The 19,837-nt window shown below is 41.0% G+C and overlaps 3 protein-coding genes across 3 annotated transcripts; 1 reads left to right on the plus strand and 2 right to left on the minus strand.

The window, feature by feature from the left end:
- Positions 1-179: 179 nt before the first annotated feature.
- On the minus strand, positions 180-3,259 carry LOC104963531 (coiled-coil domain-containing protein 96-like; the record flags this gene model as incomplete). The annotated part of the gene is made up of 4 exons (XM_010792132.1): positions 2,938-3,259; positions 2,251-2,291; positions 1,222-1,554; positions 180-649 (listed from the first exon to the last, which is right to left on the minus strand). Coding segments are annotated over exons 1-4 (1,143 nt in total), but the record flags the coding sequence as incomplete, so codon positions are not given.
- A 111-nt stretch (positions 3,260-3,370) lies between these two features.
- Positions 3,371-6,848, plus strand: swsap1 (SWIM-type zinc finger 7 associated protein 1). The gene is made up of 3 exons (XM_010792130.1): positions 3,371-4,080; positions 4,369-4,634; positions 6,263-6,848. Exons 1-3 carry the CDS (start codon positions 3,793-3,795, stop codon positions 6,543-6,545), a joined length of 837 nt encoding a protein of 278 aa, XP_010790432.1. The 5' UTR covers positions 3,371-3,792; the 3' UTR covers positions 6,546-6,848.
- A 2,494-nt stretch (positions 6,849-9,342) lies between these two features.
- epor (erythropoietin receptor) lies at positions 9,343-16,205 on the minus strand. The gene is made up of 8 exons (XM_010792131.1): positions 15,940-16,205; positions 15,364-15,499; positions 13,720-13,886; positions 12,605-12,756; positions 11,493-11,649; positions 11,285-11,372; positions 11,074-11,161; positions 9,343-10,184 (listed from the first exon to the last, which is right to left on the minus strand). Exons 1-8 carry the CDS (start codon positions 16,040-16,042, stop codon positions 9,447-9,449), a joined length of 1,629 nt encoding a protein of 542 aa, XP_010790433.1. The 5' UTR covers positions 16,043-16,205; the 3' UTR covers positions 9,343-9,446.
- Between the last annotated feature and the right edge of the window lie 3,632 nt (positions 16,206-19,837).

Genomic DNA, 19,837 nt, shown 5'->3' on the forward strand with positions numbered 1-19,837 from the left:
TGTTATATAGTGATGTCAGTATGTTATTTTAGTAAACAAAGGAGTCCAAAGGAGGCGTATCAGCCAAGGGAACACAGGGAATTAAAGCCTTTGCAAACTATTTACATGCACAATAACCGATATAACAAACTACAGGAAAGGGAGCATAATAGATCTCTTCACAGTTCTCATTCACTAACCTGCGGTCCTCCCAAAGTGTTCCTCTGGTCGGGGATCTCACAGCTGCTCACCACCGTCTGCAGAGAGTGAGGGTCGAACATCTCGCTCTGCTCCGGGATGTTCGACGGGACAGAAAGCTCCGATCCAACTGAACCGCTCTGAGACAGCAACGAGTCTTCTCTCGTCTTTTCCAGTTTATCCATTAAAGACTGCGTCACTTCTACACACTCGTATCCGAGAGGCACCGTCCTAATCTCTTCTTCTTCTTCTTCTTCTTCTTCTCCGTCTTGCCTCAGATCCTCCGCCTCCTCGTCCGATGGAAACTCTTCAGCAGGGGAGCCTGGATGTTGCTCCATCTCCCACACAGGCTGTCCTGTTAGTGGAACATCCCCACAGCAGGCCTCTCCTCTGGGCTGCTGGTCTACAGATGCAGCCTCTTCTATCGGGCTCATGGGTGTCTGTTGTCCTTCAGAAACATTTTCTCTCACATCTACAGAAAAACAGATACATAATAAAACATGTTCAGCATTTCCCAGCTACTCCAAGGTTCAAGGCTTTTATTGTCATGTGTACATACACTGGACAAAAATATAACTGCAACACTTTTGTTTTTGCTCCCATTTTTCATGAGATGAACTCAAAGATCTAAAACATTTTCTATATACACAAAATAACCATTTCTCTCAAATATTGTTCACAAATCTGAAAACATCTGTGATAGTGAGAACTTCTCCTTTGCCGAGATAATCCATCCCACCTCACAGGTGTGGCATATCAAGATGCTGATTAGACAGCATGATTATTGCACACGTGTGCCTTAGGCTGGCCACAATAAAAGGCCACTCTGAAACGTGCAGTTTTGCTTTTTTGGGGGGGTCTGGGGGGGTCCGAAAACCAGTCAGGTTTAACCCTAACCCTAACATGTCAGTGGCATGTTCAGAGTGGCCTTTTATTGTGGCCAGCCTAAGGCACACCTGTGCAATAATAACGTCTTATTTCATATTGAATTACCCAAAACATGCTATATTGGATTTGAATCGTTATCGACTGAACATGCTTCACCTTTAAACTGTTTGTGAGCGTCTTTTCTTCTCTTCCTGCTCACAGCTTCTTTAGCCACGTCCACGTCTGTTTTTTCCGCCCTCTCTTCCTCCTCCTCCTCCTCCTCCTCTTCCATCACTACCTCCTCCTCAGGTTCAGAGTCACTGGCCTCCCTCGGTGGGGAGAACAGGTATTGCACAAAGGAGTGGTTGGAGTCGCACTGCCAGATAGCGGCGGTGGAGAAGTTGATCTGAGGCTCCAGGGCTCTGAGCTGGGGCTCGTGAGGGCAGGAGCGGCTGTGATCCTGGTACCAGCTGACCAGGCTCTGGAGGCTGGACACCCGGTCCTTCCTGCCTGGGAAACAACAACAAGTGGTCATTGTTAATAATATTGTCGATTAAAGTCTTTTTTTCCCACATATTTGTTTGCATTAAAAATAACTTGCATTATTTTCTTTTATATTTAATTTTTAACTAGCGCCTGTTTCGGATTTGTAAGCATACCTATCTGTACCGACTACCCAGGGAGAGGTCAGAGAATTTAAATGAATGTCTGTATTTATTTATAATTTGCCAAGACTTAGATGGAAAGGGGTAATGTATGTATGTGCAGGGCCGCCACTTGCGGACAGGCAAGGCAGGCAACTGCTTGGGGCCCCCAAAGAAGGTAGATTAAGAAGGCCCACAGCAACGACAACATGAAACACCCTTTAATTTACTGCAATGACATGTCGGGAAACCCCCTCAAGGCGGCCCCATGCATAGCGCGCCATAAAATGCTGCTTCTTTTCTTAAATTTCGTTGCAAAGCTGATTCGAGGGGCCCCCAGTGAATGTTTGCCAAGAGCCCCCACAAGAATCGGCACTGTGTATGTGAGCAATAACGTGTAGATTTGAGTGGACTGTAAACTGAGGCGGGTGTGATTTTTAATTACATCCCCATATATGTTATATATTTGTGGAATAAATAAAAAGTTATAAAAAAAGAAAATAATAACTTGCATGAAACGCAATTTGAAATGGATTCAAAATATCCCCATCTGTCAACTTACCTTTTTTCTGTTTTATAGAGACTTCTGGAGCAATCTTCTTCCTGTAATGCAATGAAATGGACAGTGACTGGTCAGATTAAGCAGAGATAGAGTTCTTCCTTATAAAGTTGATACACAACCATAATGGCAAACAATAATGACTTTGATTTGATTTGATCTAATCTATAAAAAAAAAAAGACTTGCATGGTCTGGTTGGGTCAAGCAGGATAACAAATTATGAAGTTGAAGAACAAACAAAAAAGCAAACAACATTAGGCTGACAGAAAATAAGGAAAAGTCACTAATATTACAGCAGACCATATTAATCAAGGCAAGGAAAGTTTATTTATATAGCACTTTTCAACAAAAGGCAATTCAAAGTGCTTAACAAAAATGAAAGATATTAAGAGCATAAAACACATTAGAAACATTAAAAAGCAAAGATAATAAAACATGAATAACACAGGTACATGAAGAAAAAGATGTGAATATATCAATTAAAAGCACCGGCAAAATGAAAAGTCTTCAGCCTGGATTTAAAAGTAGTTTGAGTTGCAGCGGACCTGCAGGTTTCTGGTAGTTTGATCCAGATATTGGACAATACCCCCAACCAAATTCTCACAATCCTCTATTAACCTTTTTATGAATGAAGGCATGCATGGTCTGGTTAAGTAACATTAGCATATATAAACAGTGTCTGTGCTCACCCGCAGTACTCCTGCTGGTACTTCTCTCCATAAGTGTTGTTGAGCAGGATCAGATACTCTGCCAGACCAGCATCACTCAGGCTGGTTCTCCTCCTCACTTCACTCCACAGCTTGTGCGACTCTCCCAGGTAAACCCGCCGGATATCGTACTTCTTCCGGGACTCCAGGCGCCTCTGAGCCCGGTCTGAGTCCGTGAGTCTGGGTCTTCCTCTGCATCGTCTCAAAACCTCTTTATCCTCCTGATCCCCGGCCGGATCCGAGTCCAGAGCAACCTCCAACTCCACTGGGTTACGCGCCATCTTGGCCACAACAGCTGATGTTGTGATTCTACGGTGTCCCGGAAGCTGTCAGATTTAACCGGAAACCCTTACCATGAGAAAACTGGGGAGGCTGCTTTCTGTTTTTATGGCCCCAAACGGCTCCCATTTGATCTTAGAACAGCAACCTCAATTGGAAAAAATTTAAGTAAATTAAAAACTTATCTTTTTAATTAGGCTTATAATTTGGGGCATGATGTTAACTTTAAACACAAGGGAAATACTATTGTGTACATGGAGCGGAACGTTACGGTGAACGAAGCCTTTCCACACGGACCTGAGCAGCGTGAACACCGGTGTGCAACATGAAAACAGACGCGGCAAACGCTACACATCTTCAAGAAAAGTGTATCTTTTTTTTATTATAATGTTTCTTAAGTTATATGAGCAGGTTTTGGTGAATTCATAACCAAGTAGTAGGTGACAATGCAACGCCTCTAAAAACCAACGAAAAGAAGAAAATAAAAATAAAGTAGAGATCGAAGAAGAAGGAAAATATAAGTCCTCTTTATACATCACCGATACCGTCTCAGTCATCATGGCGGACATATTAACGAGTGTTTTTAGGACTTTTATGTCTCAAACAGACAAGGATGTAACGGTGGTTCCACATTCAGCTTGTAGTGCTCTGTTGCCAGGAGACAGCTCCGTCAGCAGCTCGGTGCTGTTGCTAGGAGACAGCTCCATCAGCCGCTCGTTGCTGCTGCTGTCTGCGGTGATGGCGGCCTCTGAGCTGGGGGTGAGGGTCGTGTTCTTCACCCAGACTCAGATCCAGAGCCTCCCGGTGTCTCTGCAGAAATGTGTCCCCAGCCCAGAGAGTCTCAAGGTACACACAGTGGGGGGATGTAGTTGGTAATAGTTCATAGATTTGTTTTTAATCCAACAAATCTGTAACTAATATAATCTGCGAATATTTTTAATAATATGTGTATTGTTTCTTTCTGTTTTCTTCTGTGTTTTTATGGAATAATACATAACTATAAAAAGTGTAAAAAATAAACTACGTCAAATTATTCTACCATTTTCAAATTATTCCACCATTTTCCTGTCAATCACATTCCTGAGCAGCTACAGTCATTCATTCAGCTTCTCTGTCTGTTTTTATTTTGAACAGAAAATCAAGTTTTCCTATCCCAGGACGTTGGGGGATCTGCTGCAGCAGGTGGCCGGCCTCCACGAGTCCCAGAACACGTCTCCCACCCCCCCGTCTCTAATCATCGTGGACAGACTGGAGGGCTTCCTGGGGGGAAACCACAGTGAGGATCAGAGCAGTGCTGCACATCTGTCAGCGCTGCTCTGCGACACTTCCTCCTTCCTCACACACATCCTGAAACAGCGCTCCCCTTCCTCCGCCCCCTGCCGCCTCATCGCCTCTTTCAGGTCTGTCGAAATCGATCCCAAATCTAGGAACAGAGCTACTACATCCTCAGAGGATAGAGAGGCGAAGTCCCGCCCATCTACTTCCGGTCCATGGGACCTTATTTCTGAAAAAGTATGTATTGAAGTCAATGGAGAGAAATATTATCTTTGGATCCCGTTTTGTGCCATGAATTACACATATGATGTTTGTCAATCTTAAAAAATCATTTCCATGTCAAAAAAGTCACAGTTTGTCGTAAAACTGTTGAAATATAAGAATATTAAAAATACGCAACTAGAAAGACTACAAATCCCAGAATCCCGGTCCCGCATGCTGGCTCTTACGGAACCGACTAACTCCCCTTGTGTGTATGCACAGCTCTCAGCATGCCCAGACTTGAAGTGATTTTCACCTCTTTTAATACTTTTCGCCTCATTCTGAAAGAAAGAAGTTAAATGTGCCAACGTGACGGCCGTCTTGGTGTGTGGTGCAAGATGGGAGATGTAGTTCATTGAGCGGTTTCACACAAAGTGTTACTTCACAGTTTAACGACACATTCTTATTTTTTTGACTTGCAAAATTATCTTTTAAATTGACAAACATCATATGTGTAATTCGTGGCCCAATTCAAACGGGATCCAAAGATAATCTTTCTCTCTCCATTGACTTCAATACATACTTTTTTCGAAATAAGGTCCCATGGAGCTCCCCTGGAAAGGGAGCGACTTCGCCTCTCTATGGAGAAGTTCTGCACCCCGAACACAGCTTACAGTCACACTATATAGGAGAGAAAAGCCAACTGGTCTCACCCTTAAATTCCCTGAGGCATCATCTAAACATCCCCACCATTAAACCATAAAACCCCCCCGTCCTTAACCATTTGCATATCCCCTTTTTACACTTCCTTTTACCCTCCTTAACATATGTTTCTGTTAAACACATACAAGACAAAAAATACAATTTAACAGTGTAAAAGGCAATCAGAGTATAAGACTATATGTTTTAAATGATTATATGATAATTTGACACGACAGAAATCAGCTGCTGTCTAGAGAAAATGATGAAATATGCAAAGAATCACAATATCGATATAAGATCTTTTCTTTTATTGCTTGCAAGCATGACGACTCCTTCTGAGCAGAGTTGGGAAGTAGTGGAGTACAAATACTTTGTTACTTTACTTAAGTACATTTTTCTGGTATCAGTACTTTACTCCACTACTTATTTTTCTGATGACTTTTTACTTTTACTTCTTACATGTTGAACTCAAATACCTGTACTTTCTACTTCTTACATGTTGAACTCAAATACCTGTACTTTCTACTTCTTACATGTTGAACCCAAATACCTGTACTTTCTACTTCTCACATTTTCCAAACAGGCTGGTTCCTTTAGTTTGAATGTGTGTTTGGTGGCGTGATCATTATTATTCAGAGTCATTGCGTGCCTATTGATTTGAACACGATCCGTGTATCCATCATTTCCTGGTCTTCTCTAAAGAAGAGGGACCAATGAAAACTCACACCCTACAAAGAACAGATTACAGATACCCCCCCTGGAGCACATGTAAATGCCATTCCCAGGATACCACTCATATTTCATTAGGATTACACTGCATTAAGCTATAATACCATAATTGCCATAACAGGTCGGACGTGGACTCTGAGCACGCCGGCGGGGAATCCTCCGCCACGGATCCCATCCTGGACGTTCTTGATCGGTATTTCCAGATGCGCTGTACTCTGGATCGGGACCGGAGCTACGAGGCTGCAGCAGCCGGACTGAAGGAGCTGTGGAACGTTTACCTTTCTGCCACCGGCATCACAGAGGACGCCTGTACCAAAGAGAGAGAGGACAGACCGGCTGCAGCCCCTAAAGAGTGGAAGCTGTCAATCTCCCCTGATGGTTCAATGGAGTTTAAAATGGCCTAAACATATTTGTATCAAAGACTGTTGCATTGTGGGAGATGTTGAAAATTGGTTCGTTCACTCAGCGATGTTTTTTCTGTGAAAGTGTTCCTTATTTTAGCTCCTCAGGCCTTACATGTTGCAGTGAACATGAGATGTATAGAACAAAGCCTTTGTTACCATAACATCATTATTATATTATATTTCGTGCACTGAATGACTTACACTTGTTATGTTTATTACATATTCTCTATTTATGTTTTTTTTTTCATTCTATAATGGAGAAACTGTCAAGAAACTTAATTCCTACCAAAATAAATAAAGTATTCTTATTATTCACTTCTTGTTTTATGTGAGTTTTCTTTCCTTTTTGTGTCATACGACCCTCTGACTTTTGTTTTCAAAAGAATGAAGGAGTCAGCAATGATTTCATGTTTTTATATTCTTTTATAGAAGCATTTATTCCACTTACAATACATTTTTCCAAAGCCAAAAAAGCAAAGAAGCCTGAAATGTTTTGCATAGAAACAGAAACTGTACATGCTCTGCTCTTTAGATGGCAGCATTGACCTAAACACAACTTCGACTCCACAAGAAAGACACATCTACAGTCACATGAGAACACATATTAAGTACAGTAGTACTCGTTTGACTTCATTTTATCCAGAAAAATAAACATTTCAATATTATTTACACATACAGTTTCTTTCCATTTGGTAATGCCATTGAAATGATAGATGTGAGAGAAAACAATTATGAATATTGTTTTGTGAATTGTATTTCTAAGTGGTTAAGGCAAACAATAGAACAGCTGTTAAGGTCAGAAAATAGCGTTACTTATACTTTAATGCAGCCTTTTAAAACCTGGAAAAAAGCCACTTCTGCCATACTTTGATAACCAAAATACTAAGACGATATCTAACGATGTTTAATTTTCATTTTGGGGCTATTTAACAACATACTGCTACCAATATATTCTATATTTTGTCAACATAAGAGAACCAACATTACTCTTAGTTTTCATGATGCAGAATTTCCTGTCAGTTAAACTCAAGCCCATAGAGTGCCACAGTGACGCGTCCTTAGGTCTGTGGTTGACACACATTTAAGAGACAGATCACGTGGCGGCCCGGCTAAAATGACTGGATGGCCTACCTGCCTGTCAGCCTTCCATCTCGTGCACACATTTATCTCGTGCCCTCATTGGTCATGTGCGCGTTCGTGTGTGCTGGAGGAGGGGCTCTGTAAGGAAGTGGCCGATTTTTTCCGGTTGTGTATTTTCAAATTCTAGCGCACTCGAGCTGGTTTCTCCAAAATTACCTACCCCACCTTTAATCTTTCAAATCACAAGAGTTCACAGATATCTTGTTTCATGTGCTTCTATAAGCTCTACTTTATAATTACGTCAAACAGCTGGGCACAGTCATTTGCAGCAAAAGTTCAACAGGTGAATGATACATTGATCGGGGACTATTTTCAGCAGTGCATTAATAATAATTTGATGCTTTGGTCATACTGACTTAAGACATTAACCTAAAATTCACTTAAAATAAACCACAGTTCCCTAGTTCAGGGCATCGGTTGAGTAATTAGTGTCATTAGTTTTAAAAAATAATGGCAATACCAGGCTGTCAGTCTAACACTTCAGTCGGAATTTAAATATTTTAACATTTACTTTATGGTGGTCACCTGCAAACATGACTTCCCATGCTTCGCTTTGCATGTAGTGCTTATAAGCAATTGTTAGCATGTTAACACTTTATTATGATGGCAAAAACAAACATGGTGAACATTATACCGGCTAAACTTAAGCGCGTTAACACTGCTGCTGTAAGCTAACATTTAGCAAAAAACAATATGCTTGAAAAGTACTCTTAGCTGCAATATGAATAAACCACTATGGAAACACGCGTCCATTCTGCTCTGATCTACAGGAATGGATACTTACAGATCAGCATGCAGATCTTTGCACTGAATATCAGTATTTGGTGCTCACCACAGCTGTGTTTTGGATAAAGTTTGAGTGAAGTATGAACATCCGGCGGGCTCTTCCTCCTGAGTCCTTTAGCGTACACTTCGGTATCAGTCTGCTCCCAATGTCTTGGTACACCTTTCATAACAGTCCATGACAGGTTCTCTAACTTTGGGTGCATATCGAAAAACCCTTCATCAAGTCAGATTTAAAGGTCCCCTATTATCCTTTTTTTCATCAATATATTATAGGTCTCGGATACAAAACATGTCTCTGAAGTAGGGCCGCTCAATTAATCGTATTTTAATCGCAATTACGATTTTTTTTTTTTTCCTGTTGAATTATACTTACAGTTCAGGGTGATCAACTGTTAAAAACATACTGTTGACATTTTTTTCTCCAATAAATTGATGTTTTCAAAGTAAATGGATAATCGTTTTTAATAATCGTGATATCAATTATTGACCCAAATAATCGAGATTATGATTTTTGCCATAATCGAGGAGCCCTACTCTGAAGTGTTTGGCTCCAAACACCAAACAGATCATTGCAGCATTACCCATAATCCCCTCTGTTTCAGCCCTGTTTCCAAAGTGCTGATTCTCTGTCTGTTACTTTAGATGAAAATAAGGAGCCCCTCCCCACGCCCCTCTGAGAGATATTTGGTTAGAAATGGTGCTCTAGGAAGAGATTCAGGTGAAAAGGTGGTGGGGGGGTTACCCTGGTTGCCGATTGGCTAATGGTTACACAAGCCAAAAAATCTTTATGACTTCACAAAGTGGCCAAAATCAGAAAAACAGGTTTTTATAGAAATGGGTCAGGACAAAAAGTGAGCGAATCTTTTTTCTCTTTCCACAGAGGGGACACATGTTGATGTAGAAGAGACATGAACAAGTGGACTTTGCATAATAGGTGACCTTTAAGACTCAGTTAATGTGTAGGCCGTCCATCTTTCAGCCGTCATCGTCGATGTGGTGATGACTCGGCAGGAAGGGACTTCTAAAAGCCGGGATCTCGTTTTTGTAATCATTGGAGTAGATGACAGCTTTTCCAAAATCCTCCACTCTGCTCATGGTGCTATAATCCATAGAAATCCCAGAGTCTGCCACCGCCATGTAGGTGTACCCCGGGCCTTTTGTCATCCAGGCGTGGTTTGGGTACTCAAAGCTGGACTGTGATGAAAGTCGACTCGAATTGGAGCTCTGCGGCACGGATCCCAGGTCGGAGTGAGATTCATACGACGCCGTCTTTCTGGAGGCAAAAAGCACCTCGAGGGGTAACGTCTCCTCCAGAACGTCATCCAGTTCGTCTATGTTTTGGTTTTTTCCACTCAGGGTAACGTAGGTGTCCTGGGACTCCAGTAGGTAGGACTGGGAGCAGGGAACTTGGCTTTGGTTGAGCGCCCTTATGCGGTCTATCAGCCAGAGGTTGTGTGGTGTCGCTGTCCTTTGCTCTGACAGAACTGGATCACCTCTGTCCATCAACTCTCTGTCTTCCGGCTCCGTCTTCACGTCGTCGTCTTCTTTTCTGACTGAGGGCAAAGCTCTAAAGGCTTTGGGTGGCAGAGGCGGGAAGGGCAGGGATGGTCGTGGGCTGAGTTCAGACAGGACTTCCAGAGGAGAAGGGCATTCCTCTGAGTAGAAGAAAGCTGGAGTCAACCTTATGCCTCTGTTGGTCTGCCCTAACCACTCCTGTACAAAAACAACAATGAAGTGATTAGGAAAGATCAGAGAGAAAGGTCTGGCAGTTTTCAGACAAGAAGAAAGTACTGTCCCAAATATTCCCAAAACATGACGCAATGCAAGCTGTGGCAATGGTATGAACATGTATGGTATGGAAATGGTCTCCTAAGTGGTGTGGTCTAAAGTATTTCTATTTTCTTTTGCTTATAAAATACATTTATAAAGCTGGCATTCATTTGAAAAATAATTTAACTAGGGCATTGTTTGAAATGTAACAGTTTTTAGAACACAGTTTGGTTAGATTCATAACGTCAACAAAGCAACAGTTGCTAGATCTTGCGACTGTGTTGCTGTGACAGAGATAGATTTTGAATAAGGTCAATTCTTTCCTTATATATCCTTCTAAAAAATGACATTCTAATGTAAGAATGTTGGAAGGTATGTGTCTTCTGGAAAATGGGTCAAATATAAACGTTGGGGACAAGAATTCGTCATAATCCTGTTTCACATTTGCATCTAAGATTGACTGAATAGAGAAAGGACACTAGTCTCCTAAAGGGCTCAGTGGCAAAACCACGTGACACAGATACAGAAAACGGACTCTCGCTATCTCCCTTTTCTAGACTTTCTCTGGTAACACCATGAGGTTGGCATTTGTGGTATGGAGTGAACTGTCTTGACTATCATTGGATGGACTGGCATGGCAATCAGTACTGTCTAATGTTTCTGTTTTTTTAATTTATTACTAAACAAGGTTTGCTAACAACATTTTCCCAGCTTAACTTGCTAGCATTTGAATTGTAAGCCTGCTGACGGTAGCATTTAGCATACAGCAGCCTTGATGTTAGTGCAGCCTCACAGAGCTGCTACCATGGGTGTAAACGTGTATTGTTCTTACCTGAAAGTCTCCTCCATAAACACTGAAAAGGCCTTTGAACTTGCTGTCAGGAGTTGGAATAGTCGGCCAAACCTTCTTGACGACAAACCTGAAACGAGCACAGAAGCAAAACACTATTATTCTACATGTCTTTTTGAGATAATCGTTACTTTAGGATGCAACCAATTTCTCTGTGGCTTGTATATAAGCCTTGTGTTGCTGGTTATCTGACCTTCGATGGGACAGGAGCATGGTGAGAGACAGCACAACGAGGATGAAGGAGATGATGAGAGTCAGCGACATGATGAGGAGGTCGAGTTCTGGAGGAGGAACAACAGTTATTGCTTTGGGAACAAACTAAGCAAGAACAATAAAACCAACGCGTCTATGTATAGCCAAAATACCTCCATGAGTATCTGACACATTTCCTTATTGCTCACCTGCCGGCACTGTTTCCATGAACACCGGGTCGCTCCAGGCGCTCCAGTAGCCGTTGTAGCTGATCCCGTCGAGCTTCACTCTGACTCTCATCTTGTACATTTGGCCCGGCTGCAGGCCTCTCAGGATCAACTCTGAGCTGGCTGCAACCACCTCAACCTGGAAAACAATCCTCAGTTCATCAATACAGGTCTTAATGTGCACCTAGCAGACAATAAAACCTGCTGCTAAAAGTTTTATTCAACCTTTAAATATCCATGTAGACTGCTCCCCTTTTTACTGGGGTAAGGTTTGTTTTAGAGCAGGGGTGTCAAACTCAATTTCATCACGGGCCACATTAACATTATGGTTGCACTCAAAGGGCCGGTTGTAACTATATAAATATACTTATATGAATATATTATACATATATATAATGTATTATATTAAATTATTGCCTCTGAATTGGATTATTGTCGGATAGGATAATAACTTACGTCTGAAAAGCAGAAGTCCAGGGCAAATAATTGCAAGTGTCTTCAGTGCGCATGTCACAAAACGAGATGCGTTGTGGGACATGTAGTTTATGGGCAACCTGCTTCTGTAAAGTGGCATGTAACCGTAATAAACATATTATATTCTTTGAAAGCTCTTGCGGGCCACATGAAATGAAGTCGCGGGCCGGATTTGGCCCCCGGGCCTTGAGTTTGACACCCCTGTGTTAGAGGACTCCAAATAGATTTCTGATCAAAGACCGTGGAAATCAGCATTTTAAGGGAGATTGGTGTGAATTAATGGGTTAAACCAACATTTTACTAAAGAGGACAATATTTGTGTCTCGTGTGAAACAAAAAGTCAAAGGTTGATATATTTTAACCTACCTATGTAGCTTAAGCTAGCGAATAAAAAAGATACCAAGTTTAAGCCAAACCATGATCTTTAACTGTCTTAACCTCATCAAGTTATTTCAGCCACAAAAATAATGTTTTGTTGCATTATTTCACAATGTGTTTAAAACTATGAGCGTAATCCGTAAGAAAATACGTTTTCTCCAACATGTAAATGCAGTTTAGTTGTTGAGGAACTTCACTTTTAGGGTTGATAAGTAGAGTCATGTATAAGATAGTGATCCTACCTGCCCCACGTTGCTGCCCACTGTAGTGTAGATGACTTCATAAATCATGCTGTCGTCCATGTACTTTAGAGCAGGAGGAACCCAGCTGAGGTTGAGCTGGAGCGGCTGAGCCGTCCTGCTCACCGTCACGTTAGCCGGAGGATCCAGAATAACTGAAGAGAGGAGGTAGATGGTTAGGGAGGAGATGAAGAGGGGTTGAGGAAAGATTAGTCTTCACCAAAAGTCTGAAACACTGCGACTAGTGACTATGGAGGAAGGCCTAAAGGGACGAGCTCTCAGTTTTGGTGACTTTCGTGCCAGCTTAACTAGCCAAACATCTAGCAACGTTTGGAGCTAGAGCTAGCTACTTGCATGGAAAAATACAAAGGCTAAATTACTGTTTTGCATTTGGTACAACTAGTTCCTGAACAGTGTCCGATATCCAAGAGGGGAGTTACACAGTCACAAGATGGAGGAATACCGGCTCTTGTAGGTAATCAATCAAAGAATTCTGACTTTTTCTCAAAATTCTGGGGGGAAAAATGTTGGTTGTTTTTCTCAAAATCTCAAAATTCTGACTTTTTCTCAAAATTCTGACTTTTTCTCAAAATTCTGACTTTTTCTCAAAATCTCAAAATTCTGGCTTTTTCTCAAAATTTCTCACAAAATTCTGACTTTTTCTCAAAATCTCAAAATGCTGACTTTCTCTCAAAATGCTCTCAGTCACAAGATGGAGGAATAGAAAGCAGTATTCAATGTTTACTTCAGATTAGCTCCACGTCAGAAATGATCATGCTTGTCATATGTCTCTCTCCATAGAGGCTGAATCATCATGTTAATCACATAGCTATCATATGCCTCAAACAGTCCTGATGCTCTTCTAGGTAATCACACATCCTGTCATGTTCACAGCTGCAGTTGGGATACCTTTGTTATCATGTGACTCTGTTATTGGAAGAGGACATTCAGTATTTTCCCAACAATTTACCCTTTCTGGTTTCTTACTTACCAGAGCTTCAAAAGGGTTAAAACTGGACTTGTTAGGGATATTTTTCGAGGAAATAAAAATGAATGCTGATTATTATTCTTATGCAAACCTAGATTTGACGGCTTGGATTGCAGTAAAACAAACTTACAGACGAGCTCGATGAGGAGGCTGCGATTGTGGATCAGTCTTCCCTCTCGATGAACCTCGATGTCCGTTTGGACGAACATCTGCGTTTGGTTCAGATGGCAGAAGAACAGCCTCTTCCCCCCCGCTGCAGGGAGCATCTTCAGTGGACACCTGCTGCTGTTTTCATTCCTGAGAGGGAGACAGAAAAAAACCTCGGTTCAGAGAGAGCAGTTGTTTGGAAGAAGCACTTTTCTGAATTGGCTAAAGTTTTATGTCTCCAGAAGCAGTGGCGGTTCTAGAGTCTGTGGGGGCTCTGGGCAAACATTCACTGGGGGGCCCTCGAACCAGCTTTTCATCACCACGCACAGCCGACAGCTAAATATGTTTAATTGGTAACTTATTTGCTGCAAACAATACAAATAAAGAGAAAGTAAAAAAGACATCTTAAAAATAGGAAAAAATCATTATGCCGAATGAGCAGTGGCGGCGCCAGAGTATTTTTGTTGGGTAATCTATGGTAGGGCTAACCCATACGGTGGTGGGGCTCAAGTCAGTATTTGCAATGTAATTACATACACGCTATATCGCCCCCCTTGACAGTGAAACGCTATGCGTGAAGTTTAGATTATTTCCCTGTCTCAATCAAAATTGAACTGTATGAAATAAAAAGGCACATTTGTCTTGTAGTAAATAAAAAGGGCGACCTGGAGCCAATCCTGCAATTTCCCCACAGGTGAAAAAGTTGAAAACCCAACCCCTGCAGGGGGGTCTGGGGGGATGCTCCCCCAGGAGATTTTTTGAAATACTAACATAAAATACACATTCTGGTACTCTCTTGAGAAGAAAAATAAATACATCTATTACTGCACATTAAAAAAAATGAATGCCAATTTTTTTTGTTACTTTGTTCTGAAAGCTGAACCTGCTGCTCCTCACAGAGAGAAGAGGGAAGAGGCTGTGAATGACTTTACATTGTGGATAAGGGTGGATAGCCCCCATTGTTCTGTGTGTCAAAATGAAAGACAGCCCACACACCTATCAATCATCAAACCGTGGGGTCTTATTTCATTACGTGTTGATTTCTATCAACACGTAATGTTGTATCGATGTATATAGAGATGTAATACCGCAAAAGTATTCTCCGTCGGGACTTCCTGCAACAACACCACGCCGTTATCTTGATTCTGATTGGTCAGAAGACATTATCAAAGATGTTCTATTGAGAAGACGATCACTACGTGACAAAAGTTTTTTAAACCGTTTCTGGTCTTCGGTATTTCCAGACAAGTGGCTACTGGAATCAATCTTACTAACTGCCGTCTGTGCAATTTACTCCGCGCGAGTTGGCGGACTTTCTTTTGCTTACTTTAACATCATTGTTCATGGTGGGGCTAAGCCATTTATTTCTTCGTATGGCTGTAACCTCATTCGCAGTAGTTTGTATGTATCTAGACTGAGATATTGACCTTTTAGAAAAGGTGCTCAAATTAGTCTGTTTTTAATCCTTAAATTACATTTGCAATCCCTAATTTAATAACCCATACATTATGTAATGTGTAACCAATTGGTTTGCATTACAAATAAAGTAGAAACACCGGCTTGGACCTACAGTGTGATGACCATATTGGACACCACATGGTTTGATATTATACTGATTGTGGCTTACTGGTAGGTGTATGTGAAGGAGTACTGATCCAGAGAGCCGGACAGCTCCTCGTCTTCCTCCCAGAAACACGTGAAGTCCTTCCTGCTCTGAGCGAAGCACTTTGGGTTTTCTGGCTCCTCTCTCAGAAGTATAGACACTGAGGAGGTGAGAGGCAACAGAATCCAAAAGTGTGTTTACATCTCATTGTAATCATAGAAATACAATCCACCTTTACAGTACATGTTATATGTCATACTGTAAACGTTTGAATTTTACTTTAGATATGTTGTAGATATTTGTATAGCAGGCCTGTTCTTTACATATTAGAAGGTTTGTGTTTTGCACAGCAAAACAAATCCTTTTCATTTGAACCCTACTTTCAAGATTTCAATTTCAAGATTTCAATGCTTTATTGTCATATATGGCAATGCAAAACTTATGTCACAACTTGACGATAAACTCATTTCTTATTGTAATAACACATTTTGAAAGAGTGAGATCATCTGTTGTTTTTAGTCTACACAATATTCCCAATTATTCTACTTTAAAAGTTGCTGTTTAATTGTTACGACAATGCAGAAAAAGTTGTTATCTAACCTTTCTTTCCGTGATTTCGTGCACCCTGGTCGATGGAAGCTTTTCCCATGGCGCAGAAGATCACGTGAAGAGCCAGCAACCGGCTCAGGTGATCGCATATCATCCTTTTGTCTTCTCTGACAACAGAAAGACTTTGTCCTTCTGTTATCCTCCGCTTGCATAACTAGAAAACAACCTGCTTCTTACTCGTGTCCTGCAGCTCTCTCAGGGGGGAGGCTTGTTTTTCAGTCTAGATAGCATGGATAGCGCAGCACAGTTACGCGCCTGTTTGAGAGAGATAAGGTCTGTAGTACTGAGATGTTTACGTTCTCTAAAAGTCAGTGAAGAAGAGGGTGGAGCGAGGAAACACGTTTTACTCTCCTGTTGATGTGCGGGAATCAGGCCCTCATCGATGTTTACGAGTTGTGGTTGTTGTTGTTGTTGCTGTGGAGAGAGAGGAAGTGGGCGAGGGCGTGCGTAAAAGCGCAAACCGGAGAAAGCTGGATGGATGGAGAGATTGATAAATGGATCAATGGATGGATAAAAAAAATAAAAAGATATTTGATGGATACCTGTATGGGTGGGATAGATGGAAACATGTATAGATGGAGGATAAATGGTTCGATGATGGATGAGGATCTACTGTATGACTAAATGGATATATGGATGGAAAGATAGATGGAGGATAAATGGATGGATGAAAACATTTAAAAGATGCATTGGTGATGGACATGGATGGATTTAGATAGATAGATAGATAGATAGATAGATAGATCGCAGGACAAATTGATTAATGAATACAAGGATGGATGGATTTATAAATGGATACCTGGATAAATGGATGGATGGATGATTGATGGATCAATGGATAAATGAATGGACAGAAGTATGGATGGATGGATGGAAGATAGATAGAAGTATGGATGGATAGACAATTAGATGGGAAATGGATAGACGGGTAAATGGATTGATGAATGGAGGTAAAGGTACATGAATGTTTGTGTGCACCTGTCTTCTGGTTGAAGCTGTGATGTGAGGACGTGGACCTAAACCTCTGTCTGGCCTCGAGCCAACCTAATCCCTGCATCTCCTGCAACAACAGAAACTGCAGAGCCCTCACACCGGAGAGAGAACCCAAACGGTTTCTTATCTACTTTCTGCACCCACATGTTTTCTTCGTTTGAGCAGCATTATCAGCGCTGCAGACCCTCCTGTGTTTCTTCACCTCATGATAAGTGGCGCAGGGGGGGCGTAGCAGCCCATCCCCGTCGGTTTATATGCAATTCAGCACTTTTTTACATGATATGAAAGTGGGGAAGAGAGCCTGATCAAGTGTATTGACATTTAGCTACAGCTTGTGACATATTTGGACTTGTTTACATTCTAGTACACATCTTTTTAAGCCACGTTAGTGCACATTTAACTCTGAAAGGAATAAAGAGGAAGGAAAGGTAGTTATGTCTTAAAGACTGTGGTGGCAGGAGGAAGGAGATGAGGAAATGTGTTTAGTTGTTGAGGACAACGGCTGTGGTTTCTCTGGTTCTGCAGATACAACGTGTAAAAAAGCCTTGAGCTGATGCTGTGGGATTAGGAGGTTGTAAATTACACTTTAGATGCTGCAGTCATGTTGTACACTGTGTAACTGATTTGAAACTAAATATAATGATCTGCGAAGACGCTCGACGTTTTGTAATGAATATATTCTTTATTTCTTATACACATTTCAACAATTTATTCTTGTTTAGAAGATTTCTGGCAGAATCCAGCAAACACATTCAGAGTTTAAAATAAAGGGATACAATGATGAGATATCCCCTCTTTTAGAAAAGCCGCTAATCAGGGATGCAACACATACGTAATAACAGGAGAGAGAAAGATTACACCTCAGACTATTTGTATAAAAGCATCAGTAGTTTTTCAACATGGCAGATATCGAGTGGTTAGAAGTTCAGTATCAGAGGAAAGTTGAGTACATTCAGTGTGTATTCAAGCAGCAGTCACCGTTAGTGGAGCCATCAAAGATATGATATGCTTTCTTATGCATTTAAACACATTGCACATGAGCACAGCTGTAGTGTTAATGTATCGCACACTCAGCATTCAAAGTTGAACGTGGTGCAGATGAGATGATAATATCAGCTGTCTGTAAACTGTTCAGCAACACACTGGACACACGTGGTCAAATGGCACCTTACATGACAATGAATTAAAAGGAATACCTTGTCCTTAAAATATATATATTGTTTGTATAACAAATACTCACCACGTGTTACTTTGTAATGTTGAAGAATACTCTGTTTTTAATGTCTGCATCCACAGCGAATGGAGAATCTAAATACAGAAAACTGTCTTAATGAACTGAAGTAAACGGAGTCTAAATATCTCTTAACAAACACTCACACAACTCACAAGTTATTAAATGGATGATTTGATGTGGTTTTGGCGAAGCTCTATGCAGCCTCAACTGACTTTCATTAATCAAGAAGAATGTTTGCTACTTGATTCTTTGTTATGTGTCGAGGTGTCGAGGCATGCGAGACACATAAAGGTTTATTCAAGAAGGTAACACAGGGGGATTCATTGATATTCAAATAATCATTTTGTGTGTGAATTATTCCTTTTAACAGAAAATAAGAGTAAAACGTACGTCCTCATACGTTGCCATTACCATTTGTTGTGCAATCAAAATCAACTATTGTTCAGGTTTTCTGCGACGGGAGATGATTGTCAATACTGAAACGTCAATAAGGGCGTAAAGAAATAAAAACCTAAATCATGCACAGTTTACATGACATCAAGATAAAAGCTAACCTCATTCCCTTCAATGATATGTTAGATTTTACAGTTAAAGGTGTGTTTAAGTGATGCATGTTCTCTTAAATGACATTCTGCACCAGCTGTGGGCCTCACATGTAGAAAACAGAACATTTGAGGCCCACAGAAACCCTTTAACTGAGATCAGTGCGCTTCCCTTTGAGACAGGACGAACACTCTGTACCTCATTTCCAGTCCGTAACAAGATGAACAAAAAAGATACCACTTTGTCAATACTCAGTTATTAAGCCCCGTAGTAGGTTTGCCATACCGACTGTTTTGCCGTGCTGCAGATAGGAGGAGCGGAGTGTGTGTGTGTGTGTGTGTGTGTGTGTGTGTGTGTGTGTGTGTGTGTGTGTGTGTGTGTGTGAAAGATTTAATTTCTTCTAACATGCTCAAGATTCAGGACAAGGTGAAGATGATAAGGCCGTTGTGTTGGCTTGATGCTCTAACTTATCAATAAGTGATTCTGAAACAAGTTTATCAGAACAGAGACATCCTATAGGCTAGGGGAGGCCCCAGAAACAACACTGAATGGTGGCAAACATGACTGTTCTCAGCTGTTTTTCATTTGGCTATGCTGTAACAATTGCTCTACAGCATAGCCATAGATGTCCCTATTATAAATAAATGTATTTTTTTGTTGTTATGTACTCAACCAACTCACGGCATTTCGTGTTATAGTCACGAAATGTATTTAATCTATTGATTCGTGTTCACCAACACGATTTTCGCATTTTTTTCGTGTCACACAGAACGATTTTAAAAGCAATGTATTTCTATTGGTAGCGTGTTTCGTGTCTGCACCACGTGTTTTTGTCGGTCGGGTCTTGGAATACCAGAAGCTGTGTGGTTCATAAAAACATTTTCTACTCAATATCTTACCCTAACCCTAACCCTTTTATTTTAAATTTTATAATGTCGGAGTTTTTTTGCCGTCCGCGAGGAAAAGAAATGGCTCAGAGCCTCAGAATACTGACATCTGTATTTAAAAAAAGACTATTTCCTTCTAATTTGTTATTATTTGGTGCAGGCACGAAACATACTACCAATAGAAATACATTGCTTCTAATTGTGTGTGTGTGTGTTTGTGTGTGTGTAGACA

The sequence above is a fragment of the Notothenia coriiceps genome, unplaced genomic scaffold (assembly GCF_000735185.1).
Source record: "Notothenia coriiceps isolate Sejong01 unplaced genomic scaffold, NC01 NC01_scaffold00036332, whole genome shotgun sequence".
NCBI lineage: Eukaryota > Metazoa > Chordata > Actinopteri > Perciformes > Nototheniidae > Notothenia > Notothenia coriiceps.